This window comes from Sinocyclocheilus anshuiensis, unplaced genomic scaffold, assembly GCF_001515605.1.
Source record: "Sinocyclocheilus anshuiensis isolate Anshui unplaced genomic scaffold, SAMN03320099.WGS_v1.1 scaffold623, whole genome shotgun sequence".
Taxonomy (NCBI): domain Eukaryota; kingdom Metazoa; phylum Chordata; class Actinopteri; order Cypriniformes; family Cyprinidae; genus Sinocyclocheilus; species Sinocyclocheilus anshuiensis.
In genome coordinates this window covers 659,503-674,272 of record NW_015548226.1, presented here as the reverse complement: position 1 = coordinate 674,272, position 14,770 = coordinate 659,503, and the positions used below count along the sequence as shown (strand labels likewise).

The window sequence follows — 14,770 nt, the reverse complement described above, 5'->3', positions numbered from 1 at the left end:
CAAGGGTCCTTCTCGTAGCTTCGTAAAATTACGGTTGAACCCCTGATGTCACATGGATTATTTTACCGATGTCTTTGCTACATTCCTGGACGTTGATTGTGTAAAGATCCTTGCTGTCTATGGGAGGGTCAGAGAGCTCTCAGATTCAATCAAAAATATCTTAATTTGTGTTCCGAAGATGAACGGAGGTCTTATGGGTTTAGAACGACATGAGGGTGAGTAAATAATGACAGAATTTTCATTTTTGGGTGAACTATCCCTATAAATAGTCTTTCAAAGTCATCTAATGATTCTTGTTCAAAATATGATCTAGTATAATAATATACTGACAGTATTTTTGGTATATGAACTGTTGTTATGACAATTTAGTGGGTGTCTTCTGTGAATGCTGTTAAAGCTCTATTAAATATTATGATGCTTGAAAAACCCTTTTTCGTTTTTGACCCACAAGAAGTGCAGCAAATACTGTGATATTGTACATTACTACAGAGTTTTAACTCATATAGTGAATTTATTATAACATTACGGTAATGACTAGAAAACATGTACATACCAAAAAAATAAATAAAATCTTAACTGACCTAAAATAGACCATTTTCTTTAAATAAACAAACTCAATATAACAATAATAAATCTTAATTCCTCGTTTTGATTTGTGGAGCGATACACGACCCGGGCAGCTTCTTGACAGGTTCTCGTGAGACTCACCCGATGACGGTGGCACAGCTGGTGATGTTTTCATAACAGTCATCATCTGCATCTGCGTTCTGGCAAAGTTGTCAGTAGGTTGAATCTGCACACTGATAATGATGCTGATAATGAGTGAAGTCATGCAGGTGGACACCCCCACCAACCAAACAAAGGAATGCCTGCCACTCCACAGTTCATAATTAATGGTTTTCTGTGGCTGTTTAACACAAGTGTACACTGACAACCATCACGTAAAACACTCAAGGAATGTGTCAACTCATCCACCCCAGTGTAATTTATAAATCTTGAGTAGACTGTGTGCTAAAAGCAATAGATTGAGCTAAAATGGGATTTTTAATGATAATTTACAGCCAGGAATGTAAGAACATGAAATATTAAACAGATTATAAAATATTAATTAAACAGATCTTATAAAGGTAAAACCAGTAACAGAGCTACAGCTATTTGCAGAAAACAAAATATTTCGGTGCTCACCATATTGTGAATTTCCCATTTGTCATAAAATATGAAATGCTTATCAGGAGTAGGTCACTGAAAATTTATAAAAACTAAAATCACACAAAGTGAAAATATAAATAGAAATGGTCATTCTGAACTGCATTGTCATACTGAAAAACATGAAAATCTTGCATCAAAAAGGCCCATTTGTTTCAAACAATGGCTGTGTGAACTGCAACTGTGCCTAAATTGAAATGTTAGCAATGTGTAAAACCAGCCTTTTGCAGTAATAAGACGGAAACGGGTCTTTACTATTTTTTTTTACTACGGTTTTACTATTTAGTCCAAATGACATCTTGCCTGCTTTAATGCGGCTGTTATGAAGCACATTTAAATGGACCTAAATTATGCACTTACATTTGTGTGAAAAAAATGACTAATGTAATTTTCCCATGTGAATGCATTTTGAAAAATACTCACTAAGCTTTCACTGCTACAGATCACTGATGAAGAGGCTATCCTTTACCTATCTGGTCATACAGCATACCCTGCTGGCAGAAATGATCACACTGACCAACAACTATAGTGCCGAGTCCAAAAATTGCTGAGGCTGGGGAAAAAGGAAAAATGATAAAGAAATTTGCTTATCACTTAAAAAAAAAGTACACAGGAAAGATGTGTTCCTTAAGTAAAGATTCAGTTAGTGTTCATTTTACAATACATGCAACACCTTAAGAAAGGGATTGGAACATGATAAAGGCAATTAAGGTATAAGTTTAATATTTTGTTTCTCAAAAGAATGCATATACAGTACAAAGGAGAGACTTCATACAGAGCATTTGGTTTACACCAAAACAAAAACAAAACAAACAAATAACTAGGGAGGGGAAACAGACTGGAAATCAAACTAACTCTGATCCACCCGTGTTGCACTATTAAACTTGGTTCTGAGAGAGGTCATCTTGCACTACCACATAAACATTCAACTGTTGCTTGATTTCTTTCTTAAAAACCACAGGTGGATCAGAGAATAGCTGTGGATCCAGCCCCTAAACAAAACAAAGGAGTGAAATGAACCTTTGAGGAAAACAAAATTTAGATAAAAAAAAAAAAAAATCAATAATCACAAAGAAAAAAAAAAACATTTGGTAAAATAAAAACAACTGGAGCCTACAACAACTTTTGTCAGCTTACATTATTATTAATGTTAGCCTATCCGAAGGAACCTGGAGGCTTACCTACATGCATCACAAGTTCTGGAACAACGCTTCCATGGTCCCTAGCAACGCATTAGAACCCGCCACTTGTTCTGCTAACACTGTTAGAAAGTTCCCTGTTTGAGATAGACCAATTTTTTTTATGAGTCAAAATTATATACGGATATCAACTGAACCATTTACAGGACTACTGTCTTGAATGCCTATTAAATGGGAATATTGGCAAAGAATAAGGAGCTATTTCTAAGCACTTCAGGTGTTGTTGTTCGAGGGCGGGAGAGGGATTACGGCAGACTCGCGAACACATCTCCAAATATAATAATTCTTTTATTTCTTGGGCTAGTGACGTTTCGAATCAGGTCAGAGTGATTCGGTTGCCATTTTGAACACCGTACGATCTTTGCACAGCACAATGGAAAGAAATACAACCTAAAACTACTTAAGACTTTAGCGACTGAGAGTGCCTGTGCAGTGGTACTACTGTATGTCACATTAACCCACTTAAATGTCAAAACATGGCTGGCAAACCAAGGCAGCATCTCTAATAAATCTCACAATGAAGTACAGAAGACCCTTGGAATCAAAACTAGAAAAGGCCCTCTAGGTTTTTATATTAATGCGCATGTGGGTCGTGTGTGGTTTTTGTTGTGTGTGTATGTGCATGTGTATGGTGGGTACTCTTAATATCTTTATTGCAGAGCAAATATTGAAACTCACTTCTTTTACACATTGCTTTTTAGAGTGTAAAGCTGTGGACCAGCCTTAGCAGAGCAAAGAAGGGAGGGGGGGAGAGATGTGTAACAGGGCGCTCATAGCAGCACACATTTACGCTTCTTCTTGGGCTCTGGGGGCTCCAGGGCTGCCAAAATTGCCTCATCAAATACGTTCTTGAGGCCTTTCTGTGAACACAAAGCAAGGGAGAGATGGACACTCAACATGGGTCAACGCACAGACAAAGAACAGAAAATCAATGGGTGGGTTGAGAACAAAATCACTTTTGCCAGACGCAACATGATTAAATTATTTTGGACATTTGAAAACGCAAAATATAAGAACAGCACTGTAAAAATAATGGATAAGCAGCATAAACTAAATTTAAATATGTAGGAAATGCATATAACACAAAGTAATATTTACAGTGAACCAAGCAACTAAGAACGCCAATTGGGGAAAAAGCCAAAAAAGGAAAATAATCAATTGGGACGTGTTTTGACAGAAAATCTGCTAAATGGATTTAAAAAAGGCAAAATATCTTTTCAAACGGTGCATAAGAGTGTTGCACTCCTACTGGTATCTAAAAGCATAAACAGCCAAACTGCTTAAAAGAATAGTCCACCCTAAACTAGAAGATACTTGAAAACTTGGAAGATATTCTGAAGAATGCTGGTAACCAGTTTCAGTTCCCATTGATTTCCATTTTATTTTTTGTACATATAATGGAAGTCAATGGGAAATGAAACTGGTTACCAACACTCTTCAAAATATCTTCTGTGTTCTGCAAAAAAAATGAAAGTCATACAGGTTGGAATGACACCAGGGTGAGTAAATGACAACACAATTTTCATTTTTGGGTGGACTATCCATGTGGGATGTGTCAAATTTTATTAATGACCAATTCTGCCGACACAGATTCCATGTGGGCCCGCTAATGACCTAAAAATAAAAATTTCAGATGGTTGGCCAATTTCATAAAATGTAAACAATTTTTACTACTTCCTCTGTAACTATGGAGTAAAACCCAGTCAACTGAAAAACCAACTAAATTAGCCATGCTGTGCAGTCATTCTGGCACAACACAAGGTGTCAAACAAGAAAGTGGAAGTGCAAGCAAACACAGGCTCAGAGACCGAAGGGTTGGTGAGGTGAAGGGCTGGTCAAACAGAAACTCAGGGCTCTGGGTGAAATAACAGACATTCACAGGGACAAATGATCTGCAAGAGAATGCAACCTGCAGTGTGGAATTGCTACAAGACTGCCCTCATCTGGGCAAACTGAGCAAGAACAACACTTTCATGAGAATTTCACATTTTTTGTTTATAGACAAAACATCTCAAGTGACAGCTAAAGCAATAGGGACAGTTACTGTCCTGTCGAGCTCTGTTAGCATGTCTCCTTAGTGAAAAGGATTTATTCACAAACAACTGGTGGAAGGTAGATGTGGATTACGCTTTGTGCAAAAAGACACTGTGGGTAATGTATAATAGTGTTGTGTTAGTGTTGGCATCAGTTGATCGAGGCCATTTAAAAAAAATTAAATAAAAAAACTCTTTATTTACTCTTTAAACAGCATTAAGCATTCATTGATGAGAGAGACGCATTAAGTAATGGCAATTGCAGCTGTCCTTTATTAATGGCACAAATCATTTGACAGGATTATATTAAGCCATTTAAACTCTGAAGACGTTGTACGGATAAGAATGGCACCAAATTGCAAATTGTAGCCATACGTTAAGTTTAGAATTAACTTCATATGATACAATTGTTGCAGTACAAAATAAATACACTGCGATAAGGAATAATGATTCTTGCAAATAAACTGAGCAGCAAAGTAATTAACCATTTTACCTTTGTCTGCTCTTAACACTAACAATGAAATAAAGACTATGAACTTTCATGTCTAAAGCAACATATCAGTACTAGCAAAAAACTATATATTCAACCCTTCATTGTAAACCGCCACATTTTTATTTTCAAACCCAAAGTGCAAATAATGATAGTAATACAAATCTGTAGAAAGGAGACCAATGTCACTCCCAATAGATGGGTCTAATGTTAGCAGTCTCCAAAGCCAACAAAAAAGTAGAAAAAAAGAAAATAGCAAAAGCAAATCCTTTAGTATTGGTGAAACAAGATACATATTTATGACGTCACTTAAGAGATTGGGAAACTTGTCATTTCTGTGGAGCAAGCGGTAACTAAAGGAAGCAGCAAACATCTGGGGAAGAGTGGGGCGTTAGAAAGAGAGAGGTTTAAAATATACAGCACTTCCGTTTTCGCTGCGTTTCAGGAGGTTCGAGGGCAGCTAGGATAGCTTCATCAAATACATTCTTCAGACCTCGCTATGAACACAGAAGGGAAGGGAAACAGAATAAAGCACCAATGTTAGCAGTTACAGAAAACAGATGAGAAAGAGAGAGAAAGAGGTGAGATATAAAGAGAGGAACTAGCACATTTCAACAGAGCACAACAGCTAGTGAGGAAGAGAAGCTGCGTGTAGAAGAGCTTGTTGCACAGAAAGAACCACTAAGTAGTAATTCTACAGATGCAGATGCCACACAGGCCAATGGATGATACTAACAAATGAAAATGGATAAATTAGTGTGGCAGGCTTAAAAAAAAAAAAAAAAAAAACTAACTAAAAACTAAAGTGCCAAACATTAACAAAATAAAATCATAATAGCTACTTTAAAATACATTCTTGGTCTTTTTTGAAAGACTGCAGATTCTTTATCATACCAATAACCCAATTAGATAATCACCTATGCAGTCGCATAACAAATTATATTCTAGCAAGCATCAAGAAGAACTGCTGGTCAATGACAGATCAACCTCTAATCACAAACCAAAGGTTAATTTTCAAAAACAAAAATTCAAACAAGTCACAAAGTCTCTGAGCCTCTGACCAAATGCTATGAAGCTTCCACTTTCTTGTTAACGTAAACCATACATAAATTGAAATAAATAAATAAATATATAAATAAATACAAAACACACCTGGAAGACTTTGTTTCAAAAATCAAATGTCAAATCTTAATCCTACATCATCAGGACACTTCTTCTAACCACTGAGAATGACTTGAAAACATTTTTAGATGTTGAAATCTAAGAGAACAATCTTACTGAAGATATTTTAGCATATTAAATGACCAACTGAAGAGGCAGTTTCTGTTTATAAAGTAGATGATATACTGTACATTCATGAACATATCACAATTGTGTGCCGTCCGTGAGACCTCACTCACCTGCGTCAAAGCGGAGCACTCCACATATTTGACAGCCTTCAGATCACGGGCCAGCTTCTCTGCTGTCTCCGGAGTGATGGGTTTCTGTTTGTTCTTGGCAAGCTTCTCGATGGTAGAAGGATCATCTCTCAGATCAATCTGTGTCCCCACCAGCAGGAAGGGGGTCTTTGGACAGTGGTGGGTGATCTCAGGTACCCACTGTAGGACAAAGGCCAAAGGATCAGACCTTTTTTTTTTTTTCAATCAATTTGTGTAATTGTTCTATAAATGACCAATACGACCAGACTGAGTACTTATATACTCTGTTGGCCTGCCACAGTTTCATAATAAAATGAACATTTTTTTACACTTCTCAAAACATGTCTTTGACATTGTGTTTTGTGCCATTGCTTTGGCAAAGCATGTCAAACGAACTAAAAATCAAATGCGTGATATGGCTTAGTGCCCTAATCAAATTGCAAAATGCTGCTATTTAATTTAATAAGAATATAGTCTGTTGTGCAGCATGTTTCAAAGTGAAGCACACACTTTGCTCAAGTGATTAGCTTGTGAATCATTTGGAAATGCAACAGACAACAGTTACGCATTGTTTTCACATTTGCATAATTTCCAACATTTTAATGGACAGGTGATTACAGCATTTCACCAGATTTGTAATGAGACGCATTAGTAAACCTTTCGCCAAAATAACAGCTAAACGGTTTAACTCTTGTATAGTAATTTCCCTTAAAGTAAAACTTTTTACATTACATTTTAGAGTGAAATTGCATTACAATAGCAATACTATTATAATATTAGTCTTAAAAACAGTACTATTACAACCACTAATACTTTTATTAATACTACTAATAATTTAAAAGTAAAATTAATATTTACTCTAATTACTCTATATACTCTACTTGTAACACACCAATGTGAATGTAACAGACTGAGACACTACCCACAACTAAAAAGAGATCGAGTCCACTTTAAAGTCCAGATACAAGTCAATGCAAAGACTTTGTACTCTATTCAATTTGAATCTTAGAAATCTCAAAGTGCACCAGATTAATGCATTAAACTTCAAAATGTACAAAAATGTATGTCCCTGGATCCCTCTTGAAGGACCAAAGTCCACCCCCATAGTTTACAAATCTTGTGGGGAAACACTGCAGGTGATCATTTTGTACTACAGACAGAGATACACAGCATGACACATCAAAAATAGAGCCCAGGGACCAACAAATTCATTGTCCGGGCAGGTTCAAATAATTCAAGCTCACCTTTTCTTTGACGTTTTCAAACGAAGAAGGTGAAACAACTGAGAAACAGACTAAAAAGACATCTGTCTGAGGGTAGCTCAGGGGTCGTAATCTATCATAATCTTCCTGACCTGCAAAGAGACGGAAATTAAAGGATAAATTAAATCCAAGAATGCATTTGCAATCCTGAGTAGCCAATGGACATCAATCAGTCATGTGGCCCATGGTGCAATTGAACACATGCAGAGCAAAAACCTGGTCCCACAATCCTCCAGAAAAAGCAGTTTCAAGCTCAACCACCCTCCACAGGAATGTGTGGAATTCTCCAAAGCTTCTGAGGTCTAATTTCTATAACAATGATCATCATTAGGGATGCAACGATACTGGTATCGGTCCCGATACTGTGCTCCTGTACTCGTACTCGTAAAAATGCCCCGATACCAAAAGCCGATATCAAACAGCGTGTGAATAGATCTGTGTCCAGAAAAAGAAACACTGAAAACAGAACAACAGAGAGTAGAATGGAGTTATAAGAGATTAAGGATGTCTATTAAGTACATGTAAGTAATTAATATAATGTTAAACATTCAATATTCACAACTGTATAGCGGATATGCCTGAGCTGATAAGCAGAGCGCGCTGAGTGGATTGCGGCTGCACAGATGCGTGAGCTTGTCGAGTGAATATCTCACAGACATCACTGGAAAGTTTGCAGTTCGGTCGGATATGTCAAAAGCAAGTAAGTAAAACAATGCACAAGTTACTAAAGTTATTTGATGGTAAGGAGAGCGAGAGAGCGTCCGAGAGCGTGCACTTCTGTTGCATGATCTTGATTGCTGTTCACTCCATTAGCACATGCATTTGGATTAAAACTAAATTGTAAATATAAAACAAACAAAAATTACAGGGGCATTCACTATAAACAGCATTTATTTTAAACGTCAAGCATACACAACTTTATTTAAAGCAGAAGTGAAACTAGCAGACTGGGTGAAATGAGATTAATGCATTAAACTTCAAAATGTACAAAAATGTATGTCCCTGGATCCCTCTTGAAGGACCAAAGTCCACCCCCATAGTTTACAAATCTTGTGGGGAAACACTGCAGGTGATCATTTTGTACTACAGACAGAGATACACAGCATGACACATCAAAAATAGAGCCCAGGGACCAACAAATTCATTGTCCGGGCAGGTTCAAATAATTCAAGCTCACCTTTTCTTTGACGTTTTCAAACGAAGAAGGTGAAACAACTGAGAAACAGACTAAAAAGACATCTGTCTGAGGGTAGCTCAGGGGTCGTAATCTATCATAATCTTCCTGACCTGCAAAGAGACGGAAATTAAAGGATAAATTAAATCCAAGAATGCATTTGCAATCCTGAGTAGCCAATGGACATCAATCAGTCATGTGGCCCATGGTGCAATTGAACACATGCAGAGCAAAAACCTGGTCCCACAATCCTCCAGAAAAAGCAGTTTCAAGCTCAACCACCCGCCACAGGAATGTGTGGAATTCTCCAAAGCTTCTGAGGTCTAATTTCTATAACAATGATCATCATTAGGGATGCAACGATACTGGTATCGGTCCCGATACTGTGCTCCTGTACTCGTACTCGTAAAAATGCCCCGATACCAAAAGCCGATATCAAACAGCGTGTGAATAGATCTGTGTCCAGAAAAAGAAACACTGAAAACAGAACAACAGAGAGTAGAATGGAGTTATAAGAGATTAAGGATGTCTATTAAGTACATGTAAGTAATTAATATAATGTTAAACATTCAATATTCACAACTGTATAGCGGATATGCCTGAGCTGATAAGCAGAGCGCGCTGAGTGGATTGCGGCTGCACAGATGCGTGAGCTTGTCGAGTGAATATCTCACAGACATCACTGGAAAGTTTGCAGTTCGGTCGGATATGTCAAAAGCAAGTAAGTAAAACAATGCACAAGTTACTAAAGTTATTTGATGGTAAGGAGAGCGAGAGAGCGTCCGAGAGCGTGCACTTCTGTTGCATGATCTTGATTGCTGTTCACTCCATTAGCACATGCATTTGGATTAAAACTAAATTGTAAATATAAAACAAACAAAAATTACAGGGGCATTCACTATAAACAGCATTTATTTTAAACGTCAAGCATACACAACTTTATTTAAAGCAGAAGTGAAACTAGCAGACTGGGTGAAATGTGCTAGGCTGCAAGTGTCTCTCCCATTCTGCACCAATACAAACGTGTGCGCGCTGCGTATGTTTAGCTTGCTTTAAGGCCAAAGTATACTTCGGTTTTTACTCGTACACTCATTGCGCATGACGCAAATTACATCACCAAAATAGTATGCGTGCACTTGTATAATGTATAACGAGTGGTTCCCTGCATTATTTTAGGAAAACGTTTTGTGATTACAGTATTGAGCTGCTGCAATGGAGCAGCTCTAATGCGCCATTAAAATGAACAGTGAAAGTAACAAAAGCTTATACAATACATTTTAACAGGTATAATTAAGTGTGGAAATAACTGAAGGTAATATCTGTTTGCTAAATGAAGCCAAATAACATGATTCATATTATTATTACCATTATTTTGTTTCTGTACCCAATATTTAAAAAAATTGGCCTAATGGTTAGAGAGTCGGACTCGTAACCCAAAGGTTGCGGGTTCGAGTCTCGTACCGGCAGGGATTGTAGGTGGGGGGAGTGAATGTACAGCGCTCTCTCCCACCTTCAATACCACGACTGAGGTGCCCTTGAGCAAGGCACCGAGCCCCCAACTGCTCCCCGGGCTCCAGGTGTGTGTTCACGGGGTGTGTGTGTGTTCACTGCTGTGTGTGTGCACTTAGGATGGGTTAAACGCAGAGCACTAATTCCTAGTATGGGTAACCATACTTGGCCACGTCACGTCACTTTCACTTTAAAATACAGGTATCGGTGAGTACCAAAAATGAAAGTATCGGTACCGGACTCGTTCTGAAAAAAGTGGTATCGGTGCATCCCTAATCATCATGAATGTTCTTTTCCCCCATCAGCCTATGAGCTCCACCCTCACAAACAGCCACTCTAAAAGCCAGAGAAATTCCTACTGTCAAACAGGTTTTATTAAAGCTTAATGATGATTCACATTAATTAATAAGCTATAAATTAAAGTAAAGAGGTTGAACCAAGTAATTTGTACTGTACCTGCAGTGTCAAACAGCCCAAGGGTGTACGGCTCACCACCAATCATAACCGTAACTGCATAGTTATCAAAGACCTGTAAGCAAAGCAAAGAAAGTGTTCTTTGTACATTCAGGAAACATTTTTGTTTGTTTTCATACAATAAAAGGATTACAGCCACTGAAATCCAGCAGAAAAAATTCATAAACATGACAGGTCAAGACATGAGACTTCAATAATACAAGGGAACATGAAAGGAACCGGAAAATGATACTCACCGTTGGTACATATTCGGAGGGGAATTTATTAGTTGTATAGGAGATTAATAGACAGGTTTTACCCACTGCACCATCACCAACAACGACGCACTTGATCGTCTGCATAGCTGTGCTTTTACAAATCCACTGTTTTCATTCAAGATCTGCAATGAAAGACAAAAGCGTTCACATGAGACACTTTATTCAGTAATAGCTGGCTCACCACTAGTGTGTCAGTCTCAAGTTTAGAAGGTGTAAAGACAGACACTAAAGCACATGTGTATTACACAACATCTCTATGTCCACGTGTGCAGAGTAAAATACAGATAGAACCACAGAAACAGCCAAAATATTTTTATAAAATCTTTATTGTATTCTATAACATATAAACAGAGGGAGAGCAGAAAGAGTAAATGAGATCATTCATGATAGCAATATTCAGAGCGGGAACTGTATTTAGCAGGGCTAAAGTCTCCTTTACTGTATGATCTGAACTGACCATATGATTTAAATCAGTGTTTCCTGCACCACAAAACAAATATACAGCACAAACAGTGTTGACAGATTCACGATCAAATGGCTTTGAATGAGTTACTAGTTACAAGTTATTCACTAAATCCATCAAACTGGTTACTAAACCAACACCAGACCAGAATCACTTACTGTTGTTCATATGACAAAGTGCAGCTAAATATTCAAAAACGCAACAGCTGTTTTTGTAATAGAACTATATTTTAATTAAAAATACTTTGAGTTGACTTTAAGCGGTGTAGAAATACTTTATGATCCGTAACAACATCTAAATTTGTCACTATAATACCAAAACAGCCTGTAAGACCTAATCTCCCTGAGTGAAATTTCTCACGCTGCTTTTTCAGTGTTAGAAACTAAATGTGTTGTTGGTCTGCAAGCATAAAACACCCACATTAGAAACTGCAACAAGCCTAGCTGCTATCAACATAAAATGTGCAAAATTAATCAGTCCCCATTAACTGCAAGCTAGAAGCGAGAATAAGTCATATTCAAATCAATTCCTCACCCTTCAATGTCTCACAGATAGTTACATTTGTGCAGTAATAAATGTCCTTTAATTAGTCTGGCATGCGATTGGCTCATATTATATGCATCCAAATAATGGTATGTGCAATGACTGAGAAATGGTTTCACTTAAATGCATTATGGCTTTTCTATTACCCACCTACCCCGAACTGATGGAAACAACTGAACCCTGAAACCTGTCAGATTTAAGCAAAATGCATACTACTAGACTGAAAATCACACATATTTAAAAGGTTAACAGTATTCTATTGTGTTCTGATTGCAGACTAGGTGCATCAATTACAAGATCATTCTGCACTCAGACTGTTACAATACCAACAATACATTCTTACACTAATACAGATCAGCAGAGTTCACTCTTTTTAACATGGACGAAGCGCTTGCCATCATTTTTACACACTTTTTGGAAAAAAAGCCCAAAAATTGCAAGACAGAACTTGGGAAGATGTGGGGAGCAATTCAGTGCTTTTTAGACTGACAGCCAGTTTGAGTTTAAAATCTGTTAGATAATCTGAAGTACACATACTAGAAGAGCATCAGCAAAAGACGCACACTGTGATTTGACACAGCCTCATCTTTGACGTGATACTACAAACTTTACATAATGTGATTTAATACTCATGCAAAACTACACTAAGGACAACCTAAATCCAACCTCAAATGCTCAACTATTCATATTCTCTCATAACTCAAGTCTCTGGCATGTTAGTGTGAAAGTTTGACCGTGTTCTAAGAAAACTCAAATGTTTCCCAGAATAATTAAGCATAAAATAACTAAAATATCACACGTGCACAATCTGCACATTGTGCACCAACCAGTAGTTGATTAACAGAAAATATAACCCATCTCTAAGGTCTAAAATTCTAAAATATTAAAATGCCTTTTTGTTAATTTTTTTATTTGTATTTATTTTATTTTATTTTTTGCAATGGTCATTAAGCATTTTTATGATTATCGGTATCGGTCATTTTCAAAACCGATTCGCTGATAAAATAACTTGATTTCGAAACGCGCTATTTGGCTCTGATGCAGCCTGTCAGAACTCACCACTCTGTGGGCTAAAGCAGTCTCCGCCCACCGCTCATCTGATTTGTTAGGAGTCATGTGTCCGACCAATCAATGCGGAATTCACTCTCACTCCAAAAGCGCTTGCTAACTGGAGTTGCTTCAGTGATCACGCATCAGTTTCATTTTTACACCAGACATATATATCGGTTCAAAATATCGGTTATCGGTCTACTTGATCTGTAATAATCGGTATCCGCATCGGCCTTGAAAAACACATATCTGTCGACCCCTACTCCGCGCACTCTCCGATGACGATTTTTACGTCACTACACCAAATACACAAAATAATGTTCTTTTTAGCAGCATCATATGACCCCTTTAAATCGTATACGTCAAATTGACAAATTGGCCTCTAAAACAAAAATAAAATTGTACAAAAGTCAGTTATACAACAAGCTAGTACGACACAGTCTGCAATTACGTTAATGCGAATATTAGATTGCACACTGTAAAGAGCTTTTTAAAATTACATCACAACCAATAGCAAGCACAAAGAATGAACGAAAAGCAAGCACAAACATTTCAACCCCTATTTAAATGTAATTAAAAGTAAATGTAATGTAATTTCTGATATAGTTCACATTTAAAACATTCAAATTCCCCCCCTCTGACAGCCCCTCCTCTGTTCTGATTGTGGGCCACTGCGGCTTTAAACTCAAGCATAGCGTCACCAGTTTCTGCACATTGTACAGCGGGTCAGTATGCTAAACCACTATCCACACCACACAGACCTCAAGCGTGTGGACAGGACACATGGGGGCAGAAAAGAATAGTAGAGCAGCAGCCCTTTCCTCTGGTGTGCGAAGGGGAAGCAGGGGACCGAAGCGTGAGACTGAGAGAACCATTTCCTGCTGTTCGTGCTGCGCCTGAGCAGCAGCTAAGCCTCTGCAGAGCTATGCAGCAGTAAGCGGGTGAGCCTTCAAGCTCACAGATGGTCAGGACGAGGAGATGGAAGCCCATACCGGCTGTTTCCTTCCCCTCGCACACTGCAATCTGCGGATGCAAGGCCTGACCTCATTCTACAGTCAGTGAAAAACCCACAAACAAAAAGTGGTGTGCTGGAAATAACTGTATTAAGGCCAAACTTCAGTTTCCTTCAAGCTCTAGACTGTGTAAAGCAATATATTCCTGATTCATGCGCAAACCTAGACAGTAAGTCCGTGCTCTTTAAAACGAGGGTACATTTGGACAAGCCTATTTGAATCAGTCTCACCTCTAATTCTTATTTTTCCCCAAATCCACCCTGATTTTTGGGGTGGAAAATATTTGACTATGCATCATCAGCCATTTATATGATACACACATAAAATTAATAAAAGCACTGCAGGCATATGGAATTGAATGACCAGTAATGCTTGTTACAGACAGTTAGTTACAGTTACATTAACAGTAATAATTTCCTTTAATTAGTCTGACGTATGAAAGCCTGTTTTCACCATGAAATAAAAAATAAAAAAGGTAATTGCAACTTTTTAATCTCACAATTTGGACTTTGTTTCTCGCAATTCTGATATGAACACAGAACTGCAAAATATAAACTCAAAATTAATTATTTACATCTCGCAATTCTGACATTTTTCTGAAGTTTGCATCTTGCAATTCTGAGTTCTTCTCAGAATTTTGAAAAAAAAAAAAAAAGAGGCAGATTTGTGAGTAAAAAGT

The 14,770-nt window shown here is 37.6% G+C and overlaps 1 protein-coding gene across 2 annotated transcripts in view; it reads right to left on the bottom strand.

Annotated features, from left to right (window-relative positions):
- Positions 1-1,907: 1,907 nt before the first annotated feature.
- Positions 1,908-14,770, bottom strand: part of cdc42 (cell division cycle 42) — a 15,785-nt gene continuing 2,922 nt past the window's right edge. The window contains exons 2-6 of one of the 2 annotated variants that reach the window (XM_016441430.1): positions 11,002-11,144; positions 10,748-10,820; positions 8,786-8,895; positions 6,329-6,526; positions 1,908-3,265 (exon numbers count right to left, since the gene is read on the bottom strand). In XM_016441430.1, coding sequence (XP_016296916.1) covers positions 3,176-3,265; positions 6,329-6,526; positions 8,786-8,895; positions 10,748-10,820; positions 11,002-11,106 — 576 coding nt within the window. In that variant the 5' untranslated portion in view covers positions 11,107-11,144 and the 3' untranslated portion in view covers positions 1,908-3,175. Of the gene's footprint in view, positions 3,266-4,688; positions 5,426-6,328; positions 6,527-8,785; positions 8,896-10,747; positions 10,821-11,001; positions 11,145-14,770 lie in introns of those variants that run through there. The other variant, XM_016441431.1, reaches the window with a different exon arrangement.